Genomic DNA, 25,415 nt, shown 5'->3' with positions numbered 1-25,415 from the left:
TCAGTCTGAAGCCATCATCGTACACCAGTAAAAATTTATCACAGCTCAAACAGTGCATGCATTAGTGAACACACAGTGACTCCCCACATTAACTCTTAAGCAAACCCTTACTGGCACATGAAGGAGTGGCTGATATCAAAAAGTCCTACCAGTGGATGGAGAAGACCGGACTGGACTGAAGGACAGCACAGATACTGATCATGGAAAAACAGGAATAGGTGCTCCTGCCTGGTGTGGTAGACACCTGCCGACCCCAGTTGCAGACTGTGCAAAGACACCCTTGAAATAGTCAAGCAGGGTGTAAGAGGTTAGGCAGGGGATACAACCAGGTTTCTGGCATAGTGTATACAAACAGCTGGAAGTCCCAAGGTCAAAATGGGACACGTCCAAAGGTGGTTGAGAATGACTGAGCCAAGATGTTGTGGAAGTTCTAGACACAGACTGACAACCTGGAAAACCAATTAGTAGTGGTGGAACCACAGCAGAGCTTCTGCTTTTGTATCGGTAGTGGAGAGGTAATCAGGAAGGTCAGGAGAATTCCTTGTGGACCATTATCATTTCTGGCCCATTAGTGGACTGATCATATAACAAATATTCCAACAAAGCTGCATTATATAACAGTAACAGCTACCTGGTTGCAGCCTAAATTGTCAGCCAGCAGCACCTTGTATCTATCCCTATGCATCCTGCCTCTCCTTGAGTGGTACCATCCTAGCATGGCTTGAATTGTAATTGTTCAGCTAATAAGCCGATAACAGCTGTGAACTCTCTGCCAGGCTTGAACAGCAGAAAAAGAGGAGGGAGAATGGTGCAGCAGAGCAGTGATGGTGCTTTGTGAAGCACTGGAAAGGTTCATTTCTTGATGCTCCTCTCTATCAGAGCAGCCTCTAGAGGCCAGAATGTATATCAGCATACCGGTATGTGCTTAATAAGTATATTTCAATGAACCTGGAACATCTATAGACATGTTATATTCTATTTGGAAAAATAAGATAAAATATTGTTTTTCCCTGGTGGATTCTTCACAAATACAAACAGTCAATGCCTCAACATTTCATAATTTCTCTTGGAGGTCTTACGTACAGTTTCTCAGACAAGAGGTGAGGCTTTACATTGGAAATATGTGAAAATATGTCAAAAATGGTACTGCTCAAGTAACATCACTAGTGCTGCAAATGCTGTAACCCTTACAAGGAAAAAACTGGAGGAGTTCCAGAATAAGAGATTAAGTCCAACATTAAAGACTGCGGAGGGTGGTGTAACTACAGTATGTGCTAGCTCAGGTCATGTTAAATTTGACTAGTGCAGGTTTTACCTACCTAATTGTTGTATTAGCTGGCTCTTTAGCTATTTGCAATATTAACATTTAGCTAATTCATGGTGCAAGATGTAATATTGCAGAATTATATTGTGGAGACATGTTTTGATGGCAACAAGTAGAAATCTCAGACATGATATGATGTAATATCTTCTGCTATATGGGCGATGCCAGTCTCCAAAGGCTCACTACATCAGATCTCATGACAGCTTCTCTCCTTCACTTTATGTGAATATTAATAAAGTTCTAGAGGCTGATTTTAAGAGTGCCCTGAGAGCACAGAGGGCTGATGGGAAAGTTGGATGTGTGAGGAAGCAGAGAGAGGCGGTGATTATCTGGGCTTACACAGCTCATCAGCCTGCTCTGCTCCTTAATGCACATTGACCTCATTCAAGTTGATTTTACTATTGAAACTTCTGACTCAGTCTCAGCCACTGTCTCTCTCCCTCTCTCTCTCTTTCTCTATAATACCTTCTATGGCCCTTTCTTCTCTGCAGCTGATCTGTCTTCGTCCTCTCTCATTAACCACAGCTGTCACCCTGCTCTCTTCCAATCAGAGGCTTCAGCCGACAACTTGAGCAGGAAACCCGTCTTTAAATCACATGATGAGACCAGGTGTGCTCATTTAGTTCTGATGAAGGCACTCTGCCAGCACACCAGTCTAATCGCTACATTAAAAACACCTGGTGTCACTTTCACCTGGAGCTGGTTTCACAAAGACAGTCCCTGACATTAATGTGTTATTGCAGCTTTGAAAGATTCAACTGGTGTGTGTATGAGTTTGCAAAAAAAACCATTATTGTCAGGTACTGATAGTGTTTCATTGTGAGATTTTCAGCTCATATTTGGCTTGTGGGTGGTGTTTTGATACAGTGAGCCAGGGGCGGAGCTATGGGTGGGCCTGGATGGGCACAGGCCGACCCAAATTGACTGCCCACCACTGAGATTCATGAAAAAAGAAAAGAAAAGAAAAGAAAAAAAAACCATTATATATATATATATATAGATAGATAGATATAAGAACGCCGACCGGTTTCGACCAACACGGTCTTCTTCAGGGCGTGGATCAGGGCGATTGATCCACGCCCTGAAGAAGACCGTGTCGGTCGAAACCGGTCAGCGTTCTTTTGTATCCATGCCCTGATTTATTAAAGGCTTTTTACGCATCACCTTGTCTCCTGCGTGTGAGTGCCTGAAGTAAGCCTTGTGCTTTTTTTCGTAGATCATGATTGTGTTGGATATAAAGTGCCATATTGTCGATTGTTGATGGCGGTTCTAGTGCCATAAATAATCAGGCCCATCCTGATTTTTCCAGGCCTACCCATTAGCCATGTTCTGGCTCCACCACGGCAGTGAGCCAGTCTGGAATTGGTGTGGAAGTAATCACATAAAGAAAAAAAATTGGACTAATGGGTCAAAAATGTGTTCGGTGAGGTCACAGCGACCTTGGACCACCAGAATCTTCTTCATCTTTCTGAGACATAAATAGTACAGCCACTCTACACTTGATAGTTCAGTAGATGTGTTATGGATGATCTGTTGCTTTTAATCCACATTTTCACAGTAAGTGAGATGAATTAGTCTCTTTACCTGAGTTTCTTAAAGCTACTGTGATAAACTCCCTTTAAAGCCCCCATGAAATAAAATTAAATGAAATGTATTTTTCCAACTTTACTACTCTTATCTCATATTAATGCTCGTTTCTCTGTTGAGATTTGCCAGATTCATGCCACAAAGTTATTATTGGAGTATTTTTACATCAACATTGATTTTCAGATGACCCATCCTGCACTGTTTTTATATAGGAGATCAGAAAATCCAGAGATTCAAGTTGTCTGGATACATCCTGCGTAAATCCTGTCACCTAGTCACCCTGCTAGCTCGTTGTGCTAACTCTGTGGAGCATCTCTCCTGCTAAAAAATAACTGCTACCTACAGCTCTATTCTCCTCCTTTTACCTCTGAGGTACAGAGGTGTGTGTGAAGGTGAGGGGGAGAAGGCCTTACACAGCAACAGACAATCCCTCAGGTGGTGGTGCTTAAAGGAGACATATCATGTCCCTTTTCCACAAATTAAAATAGTTCCCAGGTGTCTGTGACATGCTGTGGTCAAAATCCCCCAAGGATCAAACATCACAGCTCTTTTCATCCTCTCAAAACAGCCCTGTTCAGAACGGCTGGTTTCAGTGCCTGTCCCTTTAAATGCAAATTAATCACAGCTTGCTCCTGCTAACATTTCCATATTTTGCACATTCTGTGACATAAACTGTAAACTGTCTTGTATGTAACAACATCTATTGCACGTCTGTCCGTCCTGGGTGAGGGATCCCTCCTCTGTTGCTCACCCTGAGGTTTCTCCGATTTTTCCCTGTTAACTCATTGAGTGCCGCGCTCCTTTCCAAAGTTTTAGTCAAGTGTACCGGCAAATTAGATCATATTTGACTTTTTATTTTAGAGCCATAGTGTATTCTATATTATTGCCACCAACACATACTGTAGCTCATTTGAAAGGTTTAACTTTATCCTTCAAATGGCCACAAACCGTTTGTTTCTACGTGCCTCCGTTCCTGAGAAAAGTCAAGCTAAACATGGCTGGGTTTCACCAAAATCCCTCCTTTTTTTCTAGAAAAGGAGATAGAGCGTCTTTTATGAAAGCTGCGCTGTTTGTGTCTGTCGCTCTTCTGACACTCGCATTTCTGGATCAAAGGGCTCGTATAAGATAAATATACACAACAATTGTTGTTCTATTCACAAAACCACCATCGGGGGCGGGGGGGGCGCCACTAAACAGCAATAACACAGACGCACCGTGCCGTGTCACAGCCTCTCGCCGCGGAACGTGAGGCTCTGCCGGCCACAGCGGCTCGCGAACACCGGTCCCGCCGGTGGTCGCGGTCCGTCTGTGGTACGGGTCGGTGGTGCCGGTCTGCTTTGACCCAGAGACCATCAGATTTTACCGCGGGAGGACTTTGGGGAGGACACGGTGTTGCTCCAGATGAAGACCGGGCGGGACAGTGGGCTGAGAGCTTCCTGGTTCAGCTCCCAGCTGCTGCAGCCTCGCGGGTGAGAGCGGAGCAGCAGCGGAGCAGCTGCTGCATCCACATGCAGAACTCCGTTTGCAGAAGCTGAGTTATGATAAAAACTTCCAGATCATGAGCTGTCATGTGACTTTGATCGTCATCTATTTCAGTTCTCCTCGTCGTAGAGTCCCCAAATTTACATATAATGTGTATTAAAGTGTCTATTTTCATAATTTAAAAAAAAAGCAAAAAACGAAAAATTTCGTTTTTGGCACTCAACGCATGGGAACGAAAAACGAGAAATTACGTGGTTGGCACTCAATGAGTTAAAAGGGTTTTCCATGGAGTTTTTCCTCAGTCGATGTGAGGGTCTAAGGACAGAGGATGTTGTTACGATGCCATGTAAAGCCCTTTGAGACAAACTGTTTGTAAAAGCGGGCTATACAAATAAAATTGCCTTGCCTTGCCCCGCCCCTTCTACTGGTAGGTAGAGGTGGTATTACGCAAATTCGAAAACTAATGACATCATTGGAAGACAACTGAGGAAATACTTTGTAAAACCACATGGATTTCAACCTGGGGAGTCTGAAAATTACAGATTTTTTTGTCAATTCTCACATTTTGGTGGCTGAAAAACAAGAAAACACCTAATTATGTGTTGAAAAGCCTTCAAAAAGTGATCATTTCCATAATATGTCCCCTTTAACGTACATTTAATGTGATTTGCTACCGTAGACGGCAATCAATATCCACTGCATGTCCCTCCCTCGCTTCCTATTTTTACCGTAAACATGTAATCATGCCGAACTGCACAGCGCTCTGAGAGCTGCTTCAGGATGTCTTTAAACTCGCTAACTCATAAAAAAAATCTTGTTTATTCAAACGTCATCTTCCTCTCATCTCATTGCCCTGTGAGTTTAGATAAGATTGTGTTTGATGCAACACACTGTAGCTACTGTAGATGAGTCAACAATTAAAAATGCCAAATGAAGCCGTTGACGTCCTGAGGTGATGATTCAGTCCAGTGGACACGACAGCAGCGTTCACCAGCACAGTCGGCAGTCATGCGGAAGAGGAGCTGACCATCTACTATATGAGTGGATAACGTATACGTAGGCGCTTGTGCATATCTGCATGTGTGTGTATATCCTCTTTAGTTTAACTCTATAAGAAGTCCCAGAGGAGCAGTGAATGTGGGTCATCTCCAGCTGAGCACTTTGAAATGAAGCCGGTCCTCACTCACAGTCCCCCGAGGGCCCCGCTGTGGCCTGCTCTCTGAGCAACACACATGAAGGCGGATTATCTGTGTGAGATATCTGCTCCATTGTTCCACTGCACAGTCAAACTCTGAGATGATTCCTGCTCCCAACAGCTACGTGTGAAACTGCACAGTCAGACACCCTCCCCGTTTCCACTCTATAATCTATACATTTTTGCATAGTTTTCACGAAGTCACTCTGCACTACTACAACAATTTGCACAATATTTAGTAGTATTTTGTATATATCTTTATTCTATTCTTTTATATAGTATTTGTGTATTTATAGTATATGCATATTTCTTTGCATATAGTATGTGCATATCTCTTGCACTAGAATATTTTAATTCATTCTATTTTATTTTATTTAAATTCTTAATTATATTTTTATCCCTCCCTTTTAAAGGATAATTACCGTTTTTTACAATCTGGACCTTATTTCTATCATAAAATACGATCATTTACTCACCCAGATAACTTTGGTGTCATTACAAGTAGTTGCGACGAAATTAGATCCGGCCGAGAGCCGCGTATCTGTATAATGCAAGTACACGGGGCAGCGCAATGCAGCCTCTAAATAACACATTATCTGCTGCGAAACTCGTTCATTTCACCAATATTTTGTTATGATACGCTAGTGCTATTCCCCTTTGAGCCCGTGGTGGCATGTTATCAACATCCGGGGTCTGTAGGTTGACCTACTGACCTCTGACCTGGATGATGTCATCTCCGACCGCGGTGCGGCTTGTTGCTACCGCTAATGCTACGGTTTGTTTCTGCGTGTTTCTGACTTGTCAGAACAAAATGAGCAGTTGGACGAAGTTCAGCTTCCACAGGCTTCCTCTCCTCAACCTGGACTCACTAAAGCTCGGGCTAGTTGAGCTAAAAATGGACCCGAATGCTGAAGTGGAATCATTATTATCAGAATGAGCCAGGCAGCGGTCGGAGATGACATCATTCAGGTCAGAGGTTAGTAGGTCAACCTACAGACCCCGGATGTTGATAACAGCTAGCCTATCATAACAAAATATTGGTGAAATGAACGAGTTTCGCAGCAGATAATGTGTTATTTAGAGGCTGCCCCGTGTACTCGCATTATACGGATATACGCGGCTCTCGGCTGGAGCTAATTTCGTCGGAACGACTTGTAATGACACCAAAGTTATCTGGCTGAGGAAATGATCGTATTTTATGATAGAAATAAAGTCCAGATTGTAAAAAAATGGTAATTATCCTTTAACTATTTTATGTTTGCACCTGACACCAAGACAAGTTCCTCATGCTGTAAACTGACCTTTACTGCTCTTGGCAATGCAAACAGTTTTATTCTGATTCTGATTCATCTGGAACAACTGCCAGTCTGTAAAATGATAACACACACTTTCACTTCACATGGATCTGTGCAGGAACATTTCTGTCCTCATGTAATCTACAGAGCTGCAGAATCCAGATTAAAAAACAAGACAATAACTAAATGAGTTTTCAACTGATCCCTGTTAAACCAGTGACCTACTTTTCTTTTTTTAAAGAGGACCCTGGTTGTCATTTTCCACTGCACACACACACAAACACACGCATATTTAGTATGAAGTAAACAGTTTGCCCTCTTCCAGCATGTGACTGCAGCGTCAGACTCAGTCTCGTCTCTTGTTCTTAAAAACCTGTGAAACAACTCAGAGGAGAAGGAGCGGGATGCACACAGACAGTGAGATGAAAACACTTTGCAGCAGAAACATTAGAGCTGCCATGTTTGAAGTTACACAGGTGAAGTGAATGTGGCTCACTCTCATCAGACAGAATGAAGTCAGCTGGAAATGGAGGCCAGATAATTGTCAGCTGTGTTGAGATGATTCTTTTGACTCATTATATCATCACAGATCTGAGTCCTGCTCCCGCATGAACACAGCACCGTCAGCCAATGATGATGCAGCAAAACACACAAGCATGCAGGCAACATGGAAGATAAAAACTGCAATATGAGATAAGACGGATAATCAAAACTCAAAACGCTCATACTGTTGAGCAGTTTTGGCGTCCACTTTACATTTTGTGTTCCTGTACATTAGGGGTCAACCGATTATTGGCATGGACGATTGTCAACAACTAGAAAAAGAAGCATTTCCAGCAGGAAATGCGTGTGAATGCTGAATGAGCTGAAGAAATTGTTGAAACAATGCTGAGTTAGCTGAAGAAAAAGGCTAAAGCTAAAGGGTGAGAGATGAATGTCTTTCTATGGGTGGAAGAAAGAAAGAAAGAAAGAAAGAAAGAAAGAAAGAAAGAAAGAAAGAAAGAAAGAAAGAAAGAAAGAAAGAAAGAAATAAAGAAAGAAATAAAGAAAGAAAGAAAGAAGCCTCTTGGATGAGAGGTGAAACGTCTTCTAAGACAAATACCAAGTCCAGTTGCGTTCGATTTAAATTTCCTTGAGATAACTATGACCTGGATAAATGAGAATATTCACAGGCGAATATTGATCAACATAATTCTAAAAAAAAACCCTGCAAGTGAGCCAGAGTTAGCCAATAAGGCTAATTTTCATCTGTTGTGCCTGGTCAGATGTTACAGGGAACCTAAGAACCAAAAAAACACATTGGTCCATCCCTACTGTATATAAAGTATAAACTGCCACCACAGATAGGCAACAATATTTTCACAAGAAAGCATCATTAAGGTCTGAAGCATTTTCTGATCAAGTTTGAGTTGGTTGTGGTTAATCCTGTGAAAGGCGCTAACAGCTAGCTTCAATTTTCCTGAAACATGACTGATATTAAGAGACTATCCTCATGCAAAAATCACGAGCCCACAGTTCATGTGTTCAGCAGCTTTTTCTGGTCCGATCTTCCAGTGGCCATAGTCATATTTAGTAAGTAGACGTCAGGTGGAGGCTGGCTGGATGGATGGTTTCTGAGCTGTTTCCTTCCTGAGTAACTCATCATCTGTCTCACTCAGCTTGAGTGGACCCCAGACTGATCTTGGTTCTTTGCATCCCGTCCTTTACTGTTGTTGGATTGATGCTGTAAGATGATTGACTGTGGATGTCATCTGCTGTACCTATTGTTGTTTTTTTTTATTTCCTTTTATTCTATTTATTACAAATGTGTTGACTGTAGGAATGAATTGCCCTTCTGGGAATAGTAAAGGAATCTGAATCTGAGTCAGTGTTGTGTCTTTTATCACACCTGTAAAGCTACACCTTGAAGAATTCTACATAATTACAAACAGCCAGGGTTGCCAGTTGTACGATAATTATTGTATTTGTTTGATAATTTAGCCCTTTGTAGCCTACAATGTACAATCAATATTTCAAAAAACTAAACAAAACACATTTTGTTCGATAATTTCGACCAACGGAATCTGCTGTAGTTCCAGTACATCAGCGTAAACACACACACACATTGCACACAGATCGCCCGTTTGCCTACAGTACTTCGGATGCATTTTTAGTGTGCGCGCGAGCGATATAGCGCTGCAGCTGAGCAATTAGCGCATTTACCGTGCGCCCGTGTCTGTGGTAGTTCTATGGTGTTTTTTTTGGGTTTTTTTATAACCATGCTAGAGTTTCACCATCTCTCATCTCTGCCAGTCAGCCTCTCAACCTGCCGCCTCTCTCGCGTGCGGGCGCACCGCACGTAGACACACGCGTGAGAAAAAAAGAGAGAGCATAACGTTACCAGTAACAACACGCTACGGCAACTGGATTGTTTAACCATTTTGAACCATTAACCAAAACATTACGTTAATAAACAATTTTTTTAACTGCCCCGAGTCCTGACCTAGGCTCTAACTTTTGCTTGAACTTTCACCTTTGACGTCATCATCAGAATCGTGTAGTTGTTTTGATCACGTGACATAAGTCACACAGGCAGCTCGCAGCCTCGCATTGGATGGAAGGGGGGAAAAGGGGGAGGGCGGAGGTGATTGATAGTATCAGTGCTTGTATAGTTGGTTCAGGGATCCGAGTGTCACCATGGACAGCGTTGTTTTTTTTGTGTAGTGTGTGTGTGTGTTCTCTCACTCTGACCCTGCTGGAACAGCCCCCTCGTGGTGTTACAAATGAAGCAGTGCGGTGCGCTCCTACCTGTGCTGCTCTGGATGGTCCTGACGGTGGTGGCGGACGTGCGAGGTGGGGAGGACGGCAGCAGGAGCAGCGGCCTCCCTCCTTCTCCCTCCTCCTCTGAGGCGCAGCCCTGGTCGATGGCCCTCACGTAGCTGTGGCTCCGCATCCGGAAGCACCCCGGCATCGGCAGGGTGTCCATGGTGTCCATGCTGTCCATGGCAGCCTCCATGGCCTGGGCCTGCATCTCGCTGTAGACCTGCTCACACACCTGCTCAATCTGTCCGTTCACCTCCACCTCACTCAACTGGAGGAGGAGGAGGAGGAAGAGGAGGAAGAAAGAAGAGGAGACCAACAGTGGAGAGTGTCAACATCTGTGACTTAAACACAGTTAAGTGAGGGATCTGAAGTCATTACATAACAGCACATTGAAAGGTCAGAGTCAACAATATGAAAATACTGTAGACGACACAGTTAACATTGATCCACAGCTGCAGCACTAGCGTCACATGTGCTGCAGAAAGCTTCAGTGTCTGTCAGTCAGTCCTAGAAAACAACATCCAATATGGCCGCCCAGACATGACAAAACAGAAACAAGTGAAGCAGCAACATTAAAAGCTTCAGCTGAGTTGCAGGGAATAAAATGAGTTTTAGATGTGGAGTTATACTTTGTAAATATTAGAGAAACAGGGAATTTTTGAGTTCAAAGCTCAAGCTCAACCCATCTGGAGTCTGTCTCAGTCTGAACTTTGAGCTTAAAGGAGACATATTCTGCCCCTTTTCCACAAATAGTTTCCAGGTGTCTTAAAGACATGTCTGTGACATGCTGTGGTCAAAATCCCCCAAGGATCAAACATCACAGCTCTTTTCATCCTCTCTAAACAGCCCTGTTCAGAACGGCTGGTTTCAGTGTCTGTCCCTTTAAATGCAAATGAACCACTGCTTGCCCCGCCCCTTGCACTGGTACCAGGTAGGGGTGAGGTTATGCAAATTTGAAAGCTAGTTACATCATTAGAAGACAACTGAGAGAACAGCTCATAAAACCACATGGATTTCAACCTAGGAAGCCTGAAAATTACAGATTTTTGCGGGGCATTTTGGGGGCCGTAAGGCTATGTTGTTATGTTAAAGAGCCTTCAAAAAGTGATATTTCCATAATATGTCCCCTTTAAATATGTTTAGAGCCTTTGAATATCACTTTTCAATTAGTTCTGCTCCCAGCCGGGGGGTGGAGCCTGCTGCTGTCAGTGGAGAAGAGGCCTTCCTGTTAGTGGCAGAGCCATGAACAACTGTGACAACAACAACAACAAAAAGAAAAAAAAGAACAACCTCTAGTGGGCCAGCAGAGCGGGCCGACACTGTGTATCCAAGGAAGGGTGCCTAGGTGTGGGTGAGAGCAGCGGACTGGCAATGGTAACATAAAGTTACCTGGACTTGTAACTGTAATATATTTACTATTTTTGAAATTATAACGCGTTACATTACACCGTCACTAAAAAAGAAATCAAATCTCTTACTGGCGTTACTGCCCAACACTGCCCACAGGTTTCTGAAGATAAGTTGTTTTAAAGGGACAACGAGGAGTTTCTCCATCGGCAGAAAAAAAAATTCCGCGACAATGAAAAAGTCTCATATTAATGTGGATGAATCTACGCTACCCACACTTGTTAATGGGCCCATTTTCGATAAATATATAGTTTTGTCTCTATCGTTATTCTGTTATTATTAGTGGTGGCGGAAATGCTGGGTGAGCCGACCAGCGTTTCCTGACTTTCGGTTTCGCTGGCGCTGCCCGGCGAGCCATGAGAATAACGCCGCCGAATCGCCGTTTATGGTCGGAACTACAGCGGTATTTGATCGTCTTCGAACCTCTGACTTTAATTCTTGATGAATGAAAACATGAGTCCGTCTTGCGCCGGTCAAAGAATTTCACGGTGCGCACGGAGACTCATAAATGTAGTGTGAAAACGCTTTGCTTTTCCAAAACTCCTCGTTGTCCCTTTAAAGCTCAGAGTGAGCTGACATTTTGGCAGCGTCTGACTCCGCCCCTCTCTCCCAGCTAATTCAAAAATGGACAAAGGGGAGGGGCATGAGTGGAGCTGAGACTTCTGAGAAAAAAATGTCTGTTATATAGAGAGTCAGTGGCGGCTGGTGGTCAAATTAGTTGGGTGGGCTAATAAATAAATTATAGGCTACCCATTAAATGGTTAACACAGCAGTAGCTAAAAGTTAGGGTTATCCCATCTCACAAAAGTAGGCCTATAGCAACTAACTAGGCCTACACACTGCATTAAGTAGAAGGGTCTAGTCCAAAAAAAATAAATAAAATAAAACACTTAACTATGAGAGGCCGTTTAGGAAATAATTCACATTTGCTCTCACATGTTGCATCATACTCTCTTACAAACACTAGTATAGTCACGCACATACTATCATACTCTCTCACATACACTACTATAGTCACGCACACTTACTACTATAGTTACACACACACACACTTACTAGCATACTCTCTCACAAACACTACTATAGTCACACACACTTACTACTATAGTTACACACACTTACTATCATACTCTCTCACATACACTACTACAGTCACACACACTTACTACTATAGTTACACACACTTACTATCATACTCTCTCACATACACTACTATAGTTACACACACTTACTATCATACTCTCTCACAAACACTACTATAGTCACACACACTTACTACTATAGCCACACACACTTACTATCATACTCTCACATACACTACTATAGTCACACACACTTACTACTATAGTTACACACACTTACTATCATACTCTCTTACATACACTACTATAGTCACACACACTTACTATCATACTCTCTCACAAACACTACTATAGTCACACACACTTACTACTATAGTCACACACACTTACTACTATAGTCACACACACTTACTATCATACTCTCTTACATACACTACTATAGTCACACACACTTACTACTATAGCCACACACACTTACTATCATACTCTCTCACATACACTACTATAGTCACACACACTTACTACTATAGTTACACACACTTACTATCATACTCTCTTACATACACTACTATAGTCACACACACTTACTATCATACTCTCTCACAAACACTACTATAGTCACACACACTTACTATCATACTCTCTCACAAACACTACTATAGTCACACACACTTACTACTATAGTCACACACACTTACTACTATAGTTACACACACTTACTATCATACTCTCTTACATACACTACTATAGTCACACACACTTACTACTATAGTCACACACACTTACTATCATACTCTCTCACAAACACTACTATAGTCACACACACTTACTACTATAGTCACACACACTTACTACTATAGTCACACACACTTACTATCATACTCTCTCACACATACTATTATACTCTCTTACACACACTACTATACTCTCTTACACACACTATTATACTCTCTTACACACACTATACTCATACACATACACACTATGTGAGAGAGTTTAGTGGTGTGTGTGCAATACTGGTCTGTGTGAAAGAGTATAGTAGTGTGTGTGAGAGAGTTTGATTGAAACGGAAGTGAGTTTAAATTTCCAGTTTCTGATTGGTTCTTTGCAACACCGCCGGAACTAGGAAGTAAATTCAGTTACGTGTTTTTTGTTGTTTTTTTACGTTGATCCATTCGATTGTTTTCCACCGTATAAAAATGTAGCCTAATCATATCTACAATATTCACAGAATTGAGGGATGAAGCAGTTATCCCCATTATGTTGGAGTGTATTAGTGATCAGACGTGACCGAAACATGGTGTTGTGATTCAGCCGCCTGCTCAGGGCCCATCACCGCCTGACGGCGGGGGACGAGCCCGGCTTGGTTCACTGGTCTCGGGAGACAGCTGCCTGCTACCGGAGGCTCCGCTGCGGCGGAGATCCGACGACGCACACGGCGGCTGGGTTTTGCTGCTCTCCGCCGTCCTGGTGCACCACAGTTATCAAGACTGAGACCCGCATCAGCCGAAGCAGACGTGCTGTGACACGACACAGTGTTTCCCGAGACCCAGACCTCCGTAGTGGCCAGAGCAGATAACTGGCTATGGCGAGTGGGTTGGATTGGCACAATCCACCCGCTGTAACCGACTGACGGCGGAGAAAGAGCTGAGACTCGGTCGCCCAGCTTGCTCCGCTGGTCTCGGGACTGTGCCGCGCTCTGGCCACTACGGAGGTCTGGGTCTCGGGAAACACTGTGTCGTGTCACAGCACGTCTGCTTCGGCTGATGCGGGTCTCAGTCTTGATAACTGTGGTGCACCAGGACGGCGGAGAGCAGCAAAACCCAGCCGCCCCGTGTGCGTCGTCGGATCGGGAACTGCCCATTGGTCCGACCTCCCATTGGTTCGACCTCCCGTTACTCCGACAAAATCAACCACAAGTCGGACCAATAGGAGGTCGAACCAGTGGGCGGTCCCGTTAGTTCGAACTGTCGCTACTTTGTGACAAGCTCTTCCATTGATAGGAGCATGCAGCTCTCTCTCTCTCTCTCTCTCTCTCTCTCTCTCTCTACGCACATCACACACATACACGCGCGGCCCAGAATATAACCACATTCAGGCAGAGAGCCAGATCATGTCAGATCGCGCACAACCATCATAAATGCTGATCAAGATGTGTAAACTGATAATCAAAGAAATACAGCCGCCGCTGCTGCTGACAGCAGACTGAGAGAGAGAGAGAAAAAAAAGTAAATTTGGCTTTGGTTAGGTTCAGGCAATGAAGAAAGGAGTTGGTTAAGTTTAGTAAAAACACCAGGTAGAGGCTAGACAGGCTGGAAGCATAATGAGCGATATATGTTATTAATATGAAGTGCTTGTTTTGCACATGATCCGTTTGATCCCAGAAAGGAAAAAAGGATCAATGCGCAGCCTCCGTTTCCTTTCTGATTGCGTCCGTCTGTCTGTTCGGAGTGGGAGAAAGAGACAGAGAACCCAATCCACCTGTCTGTAATGTAAGTTTGATTTGATATGAGTGTCAAGGTTTAATTACGGACACTAATGAGCGCGCAGCAGTGCGTAAAAGTCGTGCGTAATGACAGCTCCTCGTTGGTGAAACATAATAAACTGCACCTCTTCTTCCACGTGTGTCTTCTTGACAGGTGGAGCCTATATGAATAATAATATAAATGCATAGTGAACGGTAAAAATGTAGGCCCTACTAGAGTTTGACTAATAACTAGTCCAGTTCGAACTAATGAGGACCTCCCATTAGTTCGAACTCTCATTACTCCGAATTGTCGGACCAATGGGAGGTCGGACTAATGGGAGGTCGGACCAGTGCCATGGACCCGTCGGATCTCCGCCGCAGCGGAGCCTCCGGTAGCAGGCAGCTGTCTCCCGAGACCAGTGAACCAAGCCGGGCTCGTCCCCCGCCGTCAGGCGGTGATGGGCCCTGAGCAGGCGGCTGAATCACAACATGTTTCGGTCACGTCTGATCACTAATACACTCCAACATAATGGGGATAACTGCTTCATCCCTCAATTCTGTGAATATTGTAGATATGATTAGGCTACATTTTTATACGGTGGAAAACAATCGAATGGATCAACGTAAAAAAACAACAAAAAACACGTAACTGAATTTACTTCCTAGTTCCGGCGGTGTTGCAAAGAACCAATCAGAAACTGGAAATTTAAACTCACTTCCGTTTCAATAAAACTCTCTCACACACACTACTATACTCTTTCACACACACCAGTATACTCATGCACACACACCACTAAACTCTCTCACATAGTGTGTGTGTGTATGAGTATGGTGTGTGTAGGAGAGTATAATAGTGTGTGTAAGAGAGTATAGTAATGTGTGTAAGAGAGTATAATAGTATGTGTGAGAGAGTATGATAGTAAGTGTGTGTGACTATAGTAGTAAGTGTGTGTGACTATAGTAGTGTTTGTGAGAGAGTATGATAGTAAGTGTGTGTGACTATAGTAGTAAGTGTGTGTGACTATAGTAGTGTTTGTGAGAGAGTATGATAGTAAGTGTGTGTGACTATAGTAGTGTATGTAAGAGAGTATGATAGTAAGTGTGTGTAACTATAGTAGTAAGTGTGTGTGACTATAGTAGTGTTTGTGAGAGAGTATGATAGTAAGTGTGTGTAACTATAGTAGTGTATGTGAGAGAGTATGATAGTAAGTGTGTGTGACTATAGTAGTGTTTGTGAGAGAGTATGATAGTAAGTGTGTGTGTGTAACTATAGTAGTAAGTGTGCGTGACTATAGTAGTGTATGTGAGAGAGTATGATGCAACATGTGAGAGCAAATGTGAATTATTTCCTAAACGGCCTCTCATACTTAACCTGGTTATCTCACACATACGTACACAGTCCCCCCCCCCCCCCACACACACACAGTCTCTCTGTCTCTCACGCGCGCACACGCGCACACACACACACACACAGTCTCTTTCTCTCTCTCTCACACACGCACACACACACACACACCCGACGATATTGTTCAATTAAAAAAAAAAGAAAAAAGAAGACGATATATGCAGCTCATATCGACGGCCTTTCTGGTCTGTTATCGCCATGTCATTTAAGGCTGGTGCTCCCAGTGAGTTTAGAAACTAGATTCTCCACTTCGTTCATGTTAGCAAAGACAGTTTAGAGCAGTAAAGTAGGCTAATGCTACCTGTGATGCTAGCGCCTAGCGCCGCTGTTTCTGTCTTCTCCCTCCCACAACAACACAACTTTCTCCGGTTCCTGTCATTGGTCTGAAAACAGCGGTGTTGGGCTAAATGAAATTAGCCCCAATGACAAGTAAACCAAGGGGGCGGGACATGACGCCTGTCAATTACTGACCCTGCGTCAGCCGGCTGCTGATTGGTCAGAACCGATCGGCCTGTGGGCTGAATGAAATTAGCCCAAACAGTCGGTAAATGGCGAGGGCGGGACATGGAACCTGTCAATCATCCACAGTCGGAAAATGAATGAGAGCAGACTCGGTGAGCTCGGGCTGATTAAAATTAGCCCATTTAGAGATATCCTGTGTTTTTCTTGAAACTATTTAATATTGTTGCCAGTTCCGATTTTTATTAAGACTTAGAACAATCTTTTGTATGTTATTTAGAGAATATTTTTTCCTCATCTTTTGTTGTGTAATGCAGGGAGGGCTTAGCCCCACTAGCCCATTGATACCAGCCGTCACTGTAGAGAGTCATCATATCTTAAAAAATACCTAACACTTGGAGGGTTTCTCCTGTGAGTTCAATTAGTGATTAGAAAATCGAATTAATTATTAATTAATTAAAAAAAGAAAAAAAGAAAAGTCTAATTAACACATTTGGGTATTTGTGTGTAAAGCAGATTGTAGCAGCTGGTGTGAGCAGGTTGATGTGAACATGATGTACAATCTGGAAGAATCTACTTTTTTAAAATTTTTCGTCCATTCATGTATTTGTGTAGCTGCTCTGGCTGATGTCCAGCAGCTGATCTCAGGTCAGTACTTGATGATGACGTTATGATTGATTTACAGCTACTGTAGCACACCGGTTCTTGTGGATGTGTGCGGTTTCGGGTCTCGGACCAACCCGGCGGCGGCGTCAGGAGGTTTGAATGATTCATGACTTTGCAGCTGCCGTGCCACACACAGCCCCTCCCCTCACAGAGCCACATGTATCATTCATGCAGCTGCTGCGAAACAACACGATGCACGAGGGTAAAACTGTATTTTTTACATAACTAAAATCAAAACTGAACTCGCACTTAGGGCGTGTTTACAATCCTACAGAGGTGCGTGTGCGTCTGTGCGAGTCGGTCTGGACAGGTTTCAACACACAAACACAATTGAGTGCCAAAGTGAGTCTGAAAACAAGGAGGTGTTAAGAGTGTGTTTGCTGTAGTTTTTCAGCTCTGTGCAACAACAACAACACTGTGATGTGACTGTGGTGTCGAGTCTCTTCTCTTCAGACTTCATGTAAATCAGATGTTGACATCTCTGTGTAACAACGCAGCGTCGCTTTTCATCCCTCTACTCTCCTCGTTTCCAGCAGCTTTGTTCTAACCTGTCTTGTGTTAGCTTTCTGCTACATACATTTTTTTTTCATCCAATTAGTTTTTCTTCTCTTGGTTACATTGTTAGGCTTCCTTATCCATGAAAATGTTGGTTTCAATACTTTTCGTTTGGGCCCCTGGGCCTTTTTTGTCACTATACCCCTTGTCTTCAATGTAACCTTCCTCTTGTCAGCTTTCTGCTACCATCTCTTATAGGGTCAGTTTTGACTCGAGTCTTAAATCAGCTGTGAAACACAATAAAAACAATTATTTATCATCCCATTTGTTTCTCATCTCTTGGTTACATTGGTAGGCTTCCTTATCCATGAAAAGGTTGGTTTTGCACTTATGATTTCAGTTTTAACTCTCATTATTGTTCTTATTGTTATAACCGAGTCAAAACCAACCCTAACACCACAAATGTAATAATTTTAACCAGATAATTCTAGAATTTTGTGAATTATTTTTGTTTTATTTTGTTTAAATATTATTATTATACAGGTTCCTGACAAAGTCAAAAAGTCTTTATACAATAAACAAATATGTGGTACTTTTATGCATGTAAAACCTAAAAACGAGTCAGTGGCGACCCTAACACAAGAGGAAGGATAAACTGAAAACAATGTGTGAATAACTCCAGAAAAAAAAAAAAAAAACACTGACAAGTTGCAAGTGCATGTGCTCGTGTGTGTAGTGACATTAGTTGCACATGCAGAGGAGAATCAGACAGTTAGTAAAGGTTCAGTCAGTGTAATTATGGTGATGATGATGAAGGTCGGGGGGGAGGAGTGGCGGGGGGATGCAGTGAGGCTTTTCAGGGAACTAATCAAAGTGGTGCCAACACAGGTTTTATCTGAAGAGATCACCTCCGAACACAAACAAACACACACACACACACACACACACACACACACACACACACAAACACACTTTAGGGGTGTACCCGAACACAAATACGTATTCGGAAGTACACAAATCATACTTTGATCCCGAATAGTTTTGCTGTCCGACGTGTGCAGCAGCACTGCCGGCTGCCGCGACGGGAATCACCCTGTTTCATTTGTGTCTAGTACATGTTAGGATTACTAAGAAACAGCAACTCCCTGCATGCATTGCATTACAGTAGACAGGAAGTGCTCACCGATAACCTACTTCCAGGGTCACCGTTCAACAACTTAGCATTTTTCTCATAGACAATAATGGGAAAAGAAGTGGCTATAAAACGGTGGATAATTTTTTTGTGAGTGTCACAACCCCCGCGAAACGACTCGTTTCACTACCAGAATTTGATCCATTCAGTCTGATTACGTTTGGAAAGTCTAGAAGAGCCGCACCATTAAATTATTTTATTCCCGTTCTAGTTAGCCGAGAGCTAAAGCGGAAGTTAGCCGGCTAGCTCTGCGTAGCACTAGCTCGGCTGAAGTCAGTGCGCCCACTTCTGGTTTCTTCCCGAATACGAATCCGAACCCAAAGGTTTTTTTTAAAAGCCTGAATCCGAATCCAAATCCAAATCGTACACTGGATGTACACCCCTAACACACACACAGAATTAATGAAACATATATTTTTGTCATGGCTGCAGCAGGGGACTACAGGAGCCGGAGCGGAGCCAGGGAAAAGTGAGATACTGAAGCTTTAATTAACCAGTGGCTCCAGTGAGAGCTGGCCCCACTGCTTAATTACAGCTTCAGTATTCCTGGTTAATTACAGCTTCGGTAGAAATCTGTTATTCTAACTGGTTACAGACAAAATTGCCTTGTTAGGGACTATTTTCAGCGGTGGATTAATCTACATTTAGTGCTTTTGTTGCTGTAGTGTATATTTAGAGCAGCAGGACAGTGTATGTGTGTGTGGGTCTAAATAAACTACACAAACACACACACACACACAGACAGGCACGCACACACACACACACACACACACACGCTACAGTCCCTGTAGTGGGACTGAGACTTGCCCCTGAAGGAAACACCTGTGGTGTGATGGATGGAGACATGGCTGTGATCTGCTCTGTGCACAGACCTGGGGTCAGAGAGGATTTGAAACCATTTTCAAAACAAAGAGCAGAGTACTGTTTTTCAGACCTGGGCTGTACTGTGTGTCAGATCAGTGTGGTAGGCTGTGGTGTACAGGTGTCTCTGGAGGCAGGTAAACTGTGGTCTACACTAACACCACATGAAGAAACATTACAAAACAGTGAAAACAAAATCAGAAGCGGAAAAACGGAACAATGGAACTGAAAAACTTGTTCCGCACTGAAAGTCAATCTAATTTAAATGTGATTTTCTTTGTATTATGATGTTTACCGATCAAGCCTCAGATGTTTTTTTGTCTGTCTTTGTTTAGTGACGGTTATTTTTACACTGTCACTATTTTTCAGTGGTTGTCAGGTTTCATTTTATGTCAAGTGTAACACACACTGGCGCTGCCTCAGTGCGCCACGACACTCTGATGCACATTTAGTAAGAAGTGCCACACTGCTGCACACTAATGACTGAGGAATAACAGGCAGCTACGTCTTGACAACTTTGCTCTGTCTGTAGAGATGAGATTTAGAAACATGTGTGTTTTCAGACAGACTGGGTGCAAACCTGGTTCATGACTGGATTGTGGCGGCTTAAAGCTACGCCTCTTGTTTCAAGCAGTCTGCTGAGCCACGCTGGTTTTCCTCTGCTGAAGAACTGCAGGGAAGAGGAGGAGCACTTCCAGTACACTGAGCCTCACCTCTTTAGGAGTGTTTTCACTGCAGGAACTTCGGGGTAATTTTACATTTCCTGCAACTAAATAATATGATAATAATATTAGGGCTGTCATAGTTGAAATGTTAATCGTGATGTGATTAATAAAAAAAATAATGCGTTTAAATCGCGGCCCATTTTTTCCTCTACTGGACTGGAGTGTGGGACCTCCAGTCCAGCAGGTGGCGGTAAGGCACCTTCAAGTTGGTTGCCACCGCCACTAAGCTCCCGAGACGAAGAAGAAGAATGAGAGCGGATATACATCCATGTACCAGAGCTCTGAGCAGTGTTGCTGACTTTCTCGCTAAATCTGGCGACTTTCCAACCCCTCTTGGCGACTTTTTTTTGTCAAAAGCGACTAGCGACAAATCTAGCGACTTTTTCCGGTGTTGTTACAAACGTTTCTGGTTTGAAGACTCCGACGTAAAAGCATGTATCACGGCTGTTTTTAACGAGCAGCCCCCAATATATCATATTTTTAATATAGATATTAATCGCGCGTTAACTATGGAAAAATTCCGATTGATCGCGATTAGAAAAATTTATCGTTTGACAGCTCTAAATAATATATTATAAATAATATAGTTGTAATTATATAACATAGCTAAATGAGTCCCTACCTTGGGATAGGTACTCAGAACACCCCTGAAAAACTCCCGGGTGGGGCTTGAGGTTTACTCTGTGCTGATTGGTCATACCCAAAGCGGGATGTGACGCTAAGGCCCAATTCCAATCCGACCCCTCACGCACTCACTGACTTAGAGGCGCGTTCACGGGAAGTCCGTGAGTGTGTGAGGGCTGTTCCATTGTCAGATCATCAAGTCAGTGAGTCAGTGAATGAGCCCTTACTGCCCCCTTACCGTAAGTCAGCAGCGATGCTGACTTTGGGTAGGGGAATTACCCACAGTTCATAGCGTTGTGAAGTCAAACCATAACACATGGGGTGCCGTCGGAACGCAAGTGTTAAAAAAAAAAGAAATTAACACAAGTAGTCAGAGAGAGCTCCGCCAGTCTCTTTATTGTTAATGGACAGGAGCCAAAAAAAAGGAATAAATAAAAAGAAAAGAAGAAGTTTCTTGTCAGTGTTAACGTGCAGTTTGTGATTATTGATGATGATTTGATCAGATCTGATCCAGGAATATTTTGTTTTGAGTCCGCCTCCCTCTCACACCTTGTGCGTATTGAAAGTACAGTAAATTTATCGGTCCAAGGGCGGAGTTAAAAACATTTTGTTGTCAAGGTAACGTGTCGTGAGAGTGGGTAAGTGCTGTTCCATTCATGTTTACAGCATCTGGACCCTCACAGACTCTCACACTCTGTCACTTAGAGCTGACGTCACTTTAGTCAGTGAGGGTTCAGGGCCTGAGTCTTTAGGGAACGGATTGGAATTGGGGGTTCGAGAAAGCCCCAGAATACGCAGCATTTTTAAAAGCCAGCGTTATTGAAAAAGTGTCTACGCGGCTAAAAAAAAGAGATACTGTAATAACTCAGTAATAAACATATGATCGTAGTAGTAGTAAAAGACGTATAAGTGGACAGAGAACTATGTGATCGCGCGATTACACAACGATCAAATAGCATTTTTATAACCCAGTATTATTAGAAAGCATCTATATGGCCTGATTAAAACTGTTGTCGTCTCAAGAGTCCGATGGGTCCTGGTCTGCAGTGGAGACAAGTGGGAGGACGGTTCTTATAAAGTTCCTATCCCCCTCTCTTTACCAGGAACTCCCACAGTGGAAACAAGGCTTATAATGACAAATAACATTTGTTTCTAAAGCAATCAGAGTAAAAGTCTGGCTAAGACTAAACGATAGTGCATTCAGACAGAGGCTGTGAGCTGTGTGAGAGACTGAATGAGAGAGATAGTCTGTATCTTTCTTTTCTCTGTGAGTGATCATTTTGTAGTAAATACAGCTGAAAACGCAGCTCAGTTTGTGTCTTCGGTGATGTGTTTGGTGATTTTGTCAGAAACAATAACTCTGACCCTTACAGACAGTGAAAGAGAAAAATACAACTGGTCCACCGGCCTCAGCGCAGTTTATCTTCCACATGAACCAGATCAGACCAAATACAAATAAATAAATCTAACAGCATTAAAATAATATATCTTTTTCAGTAAGGTGTGGACCAGAAGCTCAAAACTCCATTTCACATGAAAATGACTTCAAACCCCATCATGTCCATCCAGGCCTGTGTGTGTGTGTGTGTCTGTGACAGGGTGGAGCAGACTGTGCATACAAAGGCAGCGGTGTTGGCAACCAACCTGACTGATGGTGCTCATGGCCCTCATGTAGCTTTCATTGCGTGATCGGTATTGGGGTGAGGACAGCAGCGATTTGGGGTCGAGGAGGGTTTTGGGGTCCAGGGTATCCAGGCTTCTATTGATTGAAACCTCACTCACCGCACGAAGGTAACTGTGGCTCCTGATCTGCAGTTTGGGGGAGTGCTCTGTCGAAATCCTGCCGGAGGGAGGGGGAAACAGAGAGAGTCATACGTACGGTCATCTCTGCAGTTCATAGTACTGTGTCAGTCAGAGCTGTGACTGTCCATGTTACACATGGAAATACTGCTGAACGTGCACAAAGAGTCTCTGCTGTGACAAAATCTGTGTCACACAATCAGCCACATCTACAGTCTTGCAGATGCATCTCGGTCTGTAGCTGGAGCACGGTGGCAGCAGATGGTTCCCTCAGTGTGGCTGTGGAGCATTTAATCTGCACAAATGTTATAAAACATAGTTTATATTCACATTCATGAAATTCAAATCTAATTCCCAAAACATTTTTAAGAAACAATGACATTTGACCTTGTAAAGGCTGATGAAATATAACAAATATAACAGTAGAATTAAGTTGATTTAAAGCTCCATACAGTATAAAGGTAGATGTTTGTATTAAAGCTCCAAAAGGTAGATGTCCATGTGTAGTGTGATTATAATAGCTCTAGGTTAACACTGTGGAAGTATCAAAGCCTCAATCCACAAAGAAATGCACACAGCCTGTATTCAGAAACTGAGCCTTAAAACCAGCCGTCAGGACTTCCTGTGACTTTGTGATGTCACAACAAAGCAGTCATCACTCTCAGCCACGCCCCAAGCCCCGCCCACCCAGATCCAAACTTCAGGATTCGGTTGCACTTACTGGATCCCTCAGATCTTATCTCTTCTAACAAACTGCGTCAGTGAATGTGAGAATAGGGAAGATCACACAAAGGTAAATAATTTAAAAAAAACAATGTATTATATAGAGCATATGGGTCATTTCATACATTTTGCGTCTCCCAGAAATTTCCCCTAAAATATGTTTGGATATGTTTTAAATATTATTGCGAATTATAGTGAATGTTCACCAATACTAATGTTAGTGTAATTTAGACACAATTTATACGCAAATAAACGTATTCATTAAATGATTCCCACCCCACCAATTATTGACTGTCTTCAGGTCATGAGTCACAAGTTCAACTTGAATTAACATGAAATAATCAAGTATAATTAGTAGTTTTTTGTGCAAATTCTATCAATAGTTAGTATTGATAGTATTTATTTTCTGTAATTCATGTGATTTCAACATTAAATTTTTTATCTGTCTCTATGATCTGGTCAAGTCTGTTATCTCTGTTATAAAACCACATAAAAAACCCTGACAAGACATGGTTTTAAAGTTAAATTGCATTTGAGTACTATAAATACTTAACCCAATTTGTCTGTAATAGAGCTGATAGATTTTACTCTTAGTACGCTGATTTTCAGATTAAATATTTTAAATGGTACAGGTGTCTTGTTGTCTGTCTAAACTTGAAAAGTACCTGCAATTCTGAAATGGGCCATATACTAAACAAATGAATGATGAGATAGTCAAGTCATGAACACAGTGCCTGGATGAGGGGTGTATGCGGAGGTGTTGAATGTGTAAAAGTAAAAGTAAAAGGCTGTCAGCAGATGGGAGGGAGAGGACAGAGGGACACATGGGTCTCCTGCTAAGATTCCAAGACAATGGGAGGGGTTTTGTCACATTATCATAATGCCCTTCAGTCCAGCAGAGTCTGTGCTACATGTGACTAATATAAGACCTGTCATTTGGTTAAATACCCTGCTAAAGCACAATCACATACATGTGGGATGTGATTATTGATTGCGTGGATTTAATCACAGCTTGTGTGCATTTAATAACACCGACTGCATGGTAAACACCAGGTTTAGAACTTCCTGTTCAACATTTCGAGAACATTCCAACTTCAGCTGGTCAAGTATTTAACAGCAAAGACATTACAACGTTCTGGGGGTCGAAGAACTTTATAAGGGAAGAGAATCTGTATGTCAAAGTGTCCACCGGGTCTCAGTGACACACACGATAGGTGTCCCCTCCCCTTCCTGTCCTCCTTTTATCCTTCTATTTTCTCCTCCACTTTTCTCCTCCTTTTGTCTCTACATGTTTAACTTGTCACTGACTCACACGACTTCGCCTCTCTTATTTAGGATACATCATTTAATTAGGTGGCATTTGTGTGTCTGTTCTACTCTGACCACAGGTCGATATGTCAAGATCCAAAATGAACTTTCTCCAAGGTGCTGACCAATCAGTATTGAAGACACTTTATTTGCCTCCTCAACACAGGTGGACCAGCCTTTTGTATTTCTTGTGAGCAGACAAAGTCTAAACCTGAAGATTTTGACTCGTATGAACATAAAGGGCCCTAGTTTGCTGGCGCAGCGCAGGTGGCGCAAGGTAGCGCAGCCGGTCTAATGCAAGTTTCGACCAGCGCAGCCTAGCGCAAAGTCAGATTGGAAGATTGGCAGATCGCGCTGCGCTGAGATAGGCGTGGCCGCGCAGCAGGGGGAGGCGTCACAGATTCAGCTTGGTGCAGTGGAAGTTTTGTCCGAAAATGTCCCGCCGAGGTTGCGCTGAAAGCTCGCCACCTCCAACCAGGTCTAGTCTCAGCGCAGAGCGAAGCGCAGCAGGTGCAG

At 43.0% G+C, this 25,415-nt stretch overlaps 1 protein-coding gene across 6 annotated transcripts in view; it reads right to left on the bottom strand.

The window, feature by feature from the left end:
• LOC146970573 (disks large-associated protein 1-like) overlaps window positions 1-25,415 on the bottom strand; it is a 199,689-nt gene that overhangs the window by 40,474 nt on the left and 133,800 nt on the right. For all 6 annotated transcript variants that reach the window (XM_085804365.1, XM_085804364.1, XM_085804366.1 and 3 more), the window contains 2 exons: window positions 22,713-22,908; window positions 9,671-9,953 (listed from right to left, as the gene is read on the bottom strand). In XM_085804365.1, coding sequence (XP_085660491.1) covers window positions 9,671-9,953; window positions 22,713-22,908 — 479 coding nt within the window. The remainder of the gene's footprint in view (window positions 1-9,670; window positions 9,954-22,712; window positions 22,909-25,415) is intronic.

The sequence above is a fragment of the Trachurus japonicus genome, chromosome 17 (genome assembly GCF_045865225.1).
Source record: "Trachurus japonicus isolate A0001 chromosome 17, Traja_1.0".
NCBI lineage: Eukaryota > Metazoa > Chordata > Actinopteri > Carangiformes > Carangidae > Trachurus > Trachurus japonicus.
Note: the sequence above shows the minus strand (reverse complement) of the source record. Positions and strands in the feature narration are given on the sequence as shown.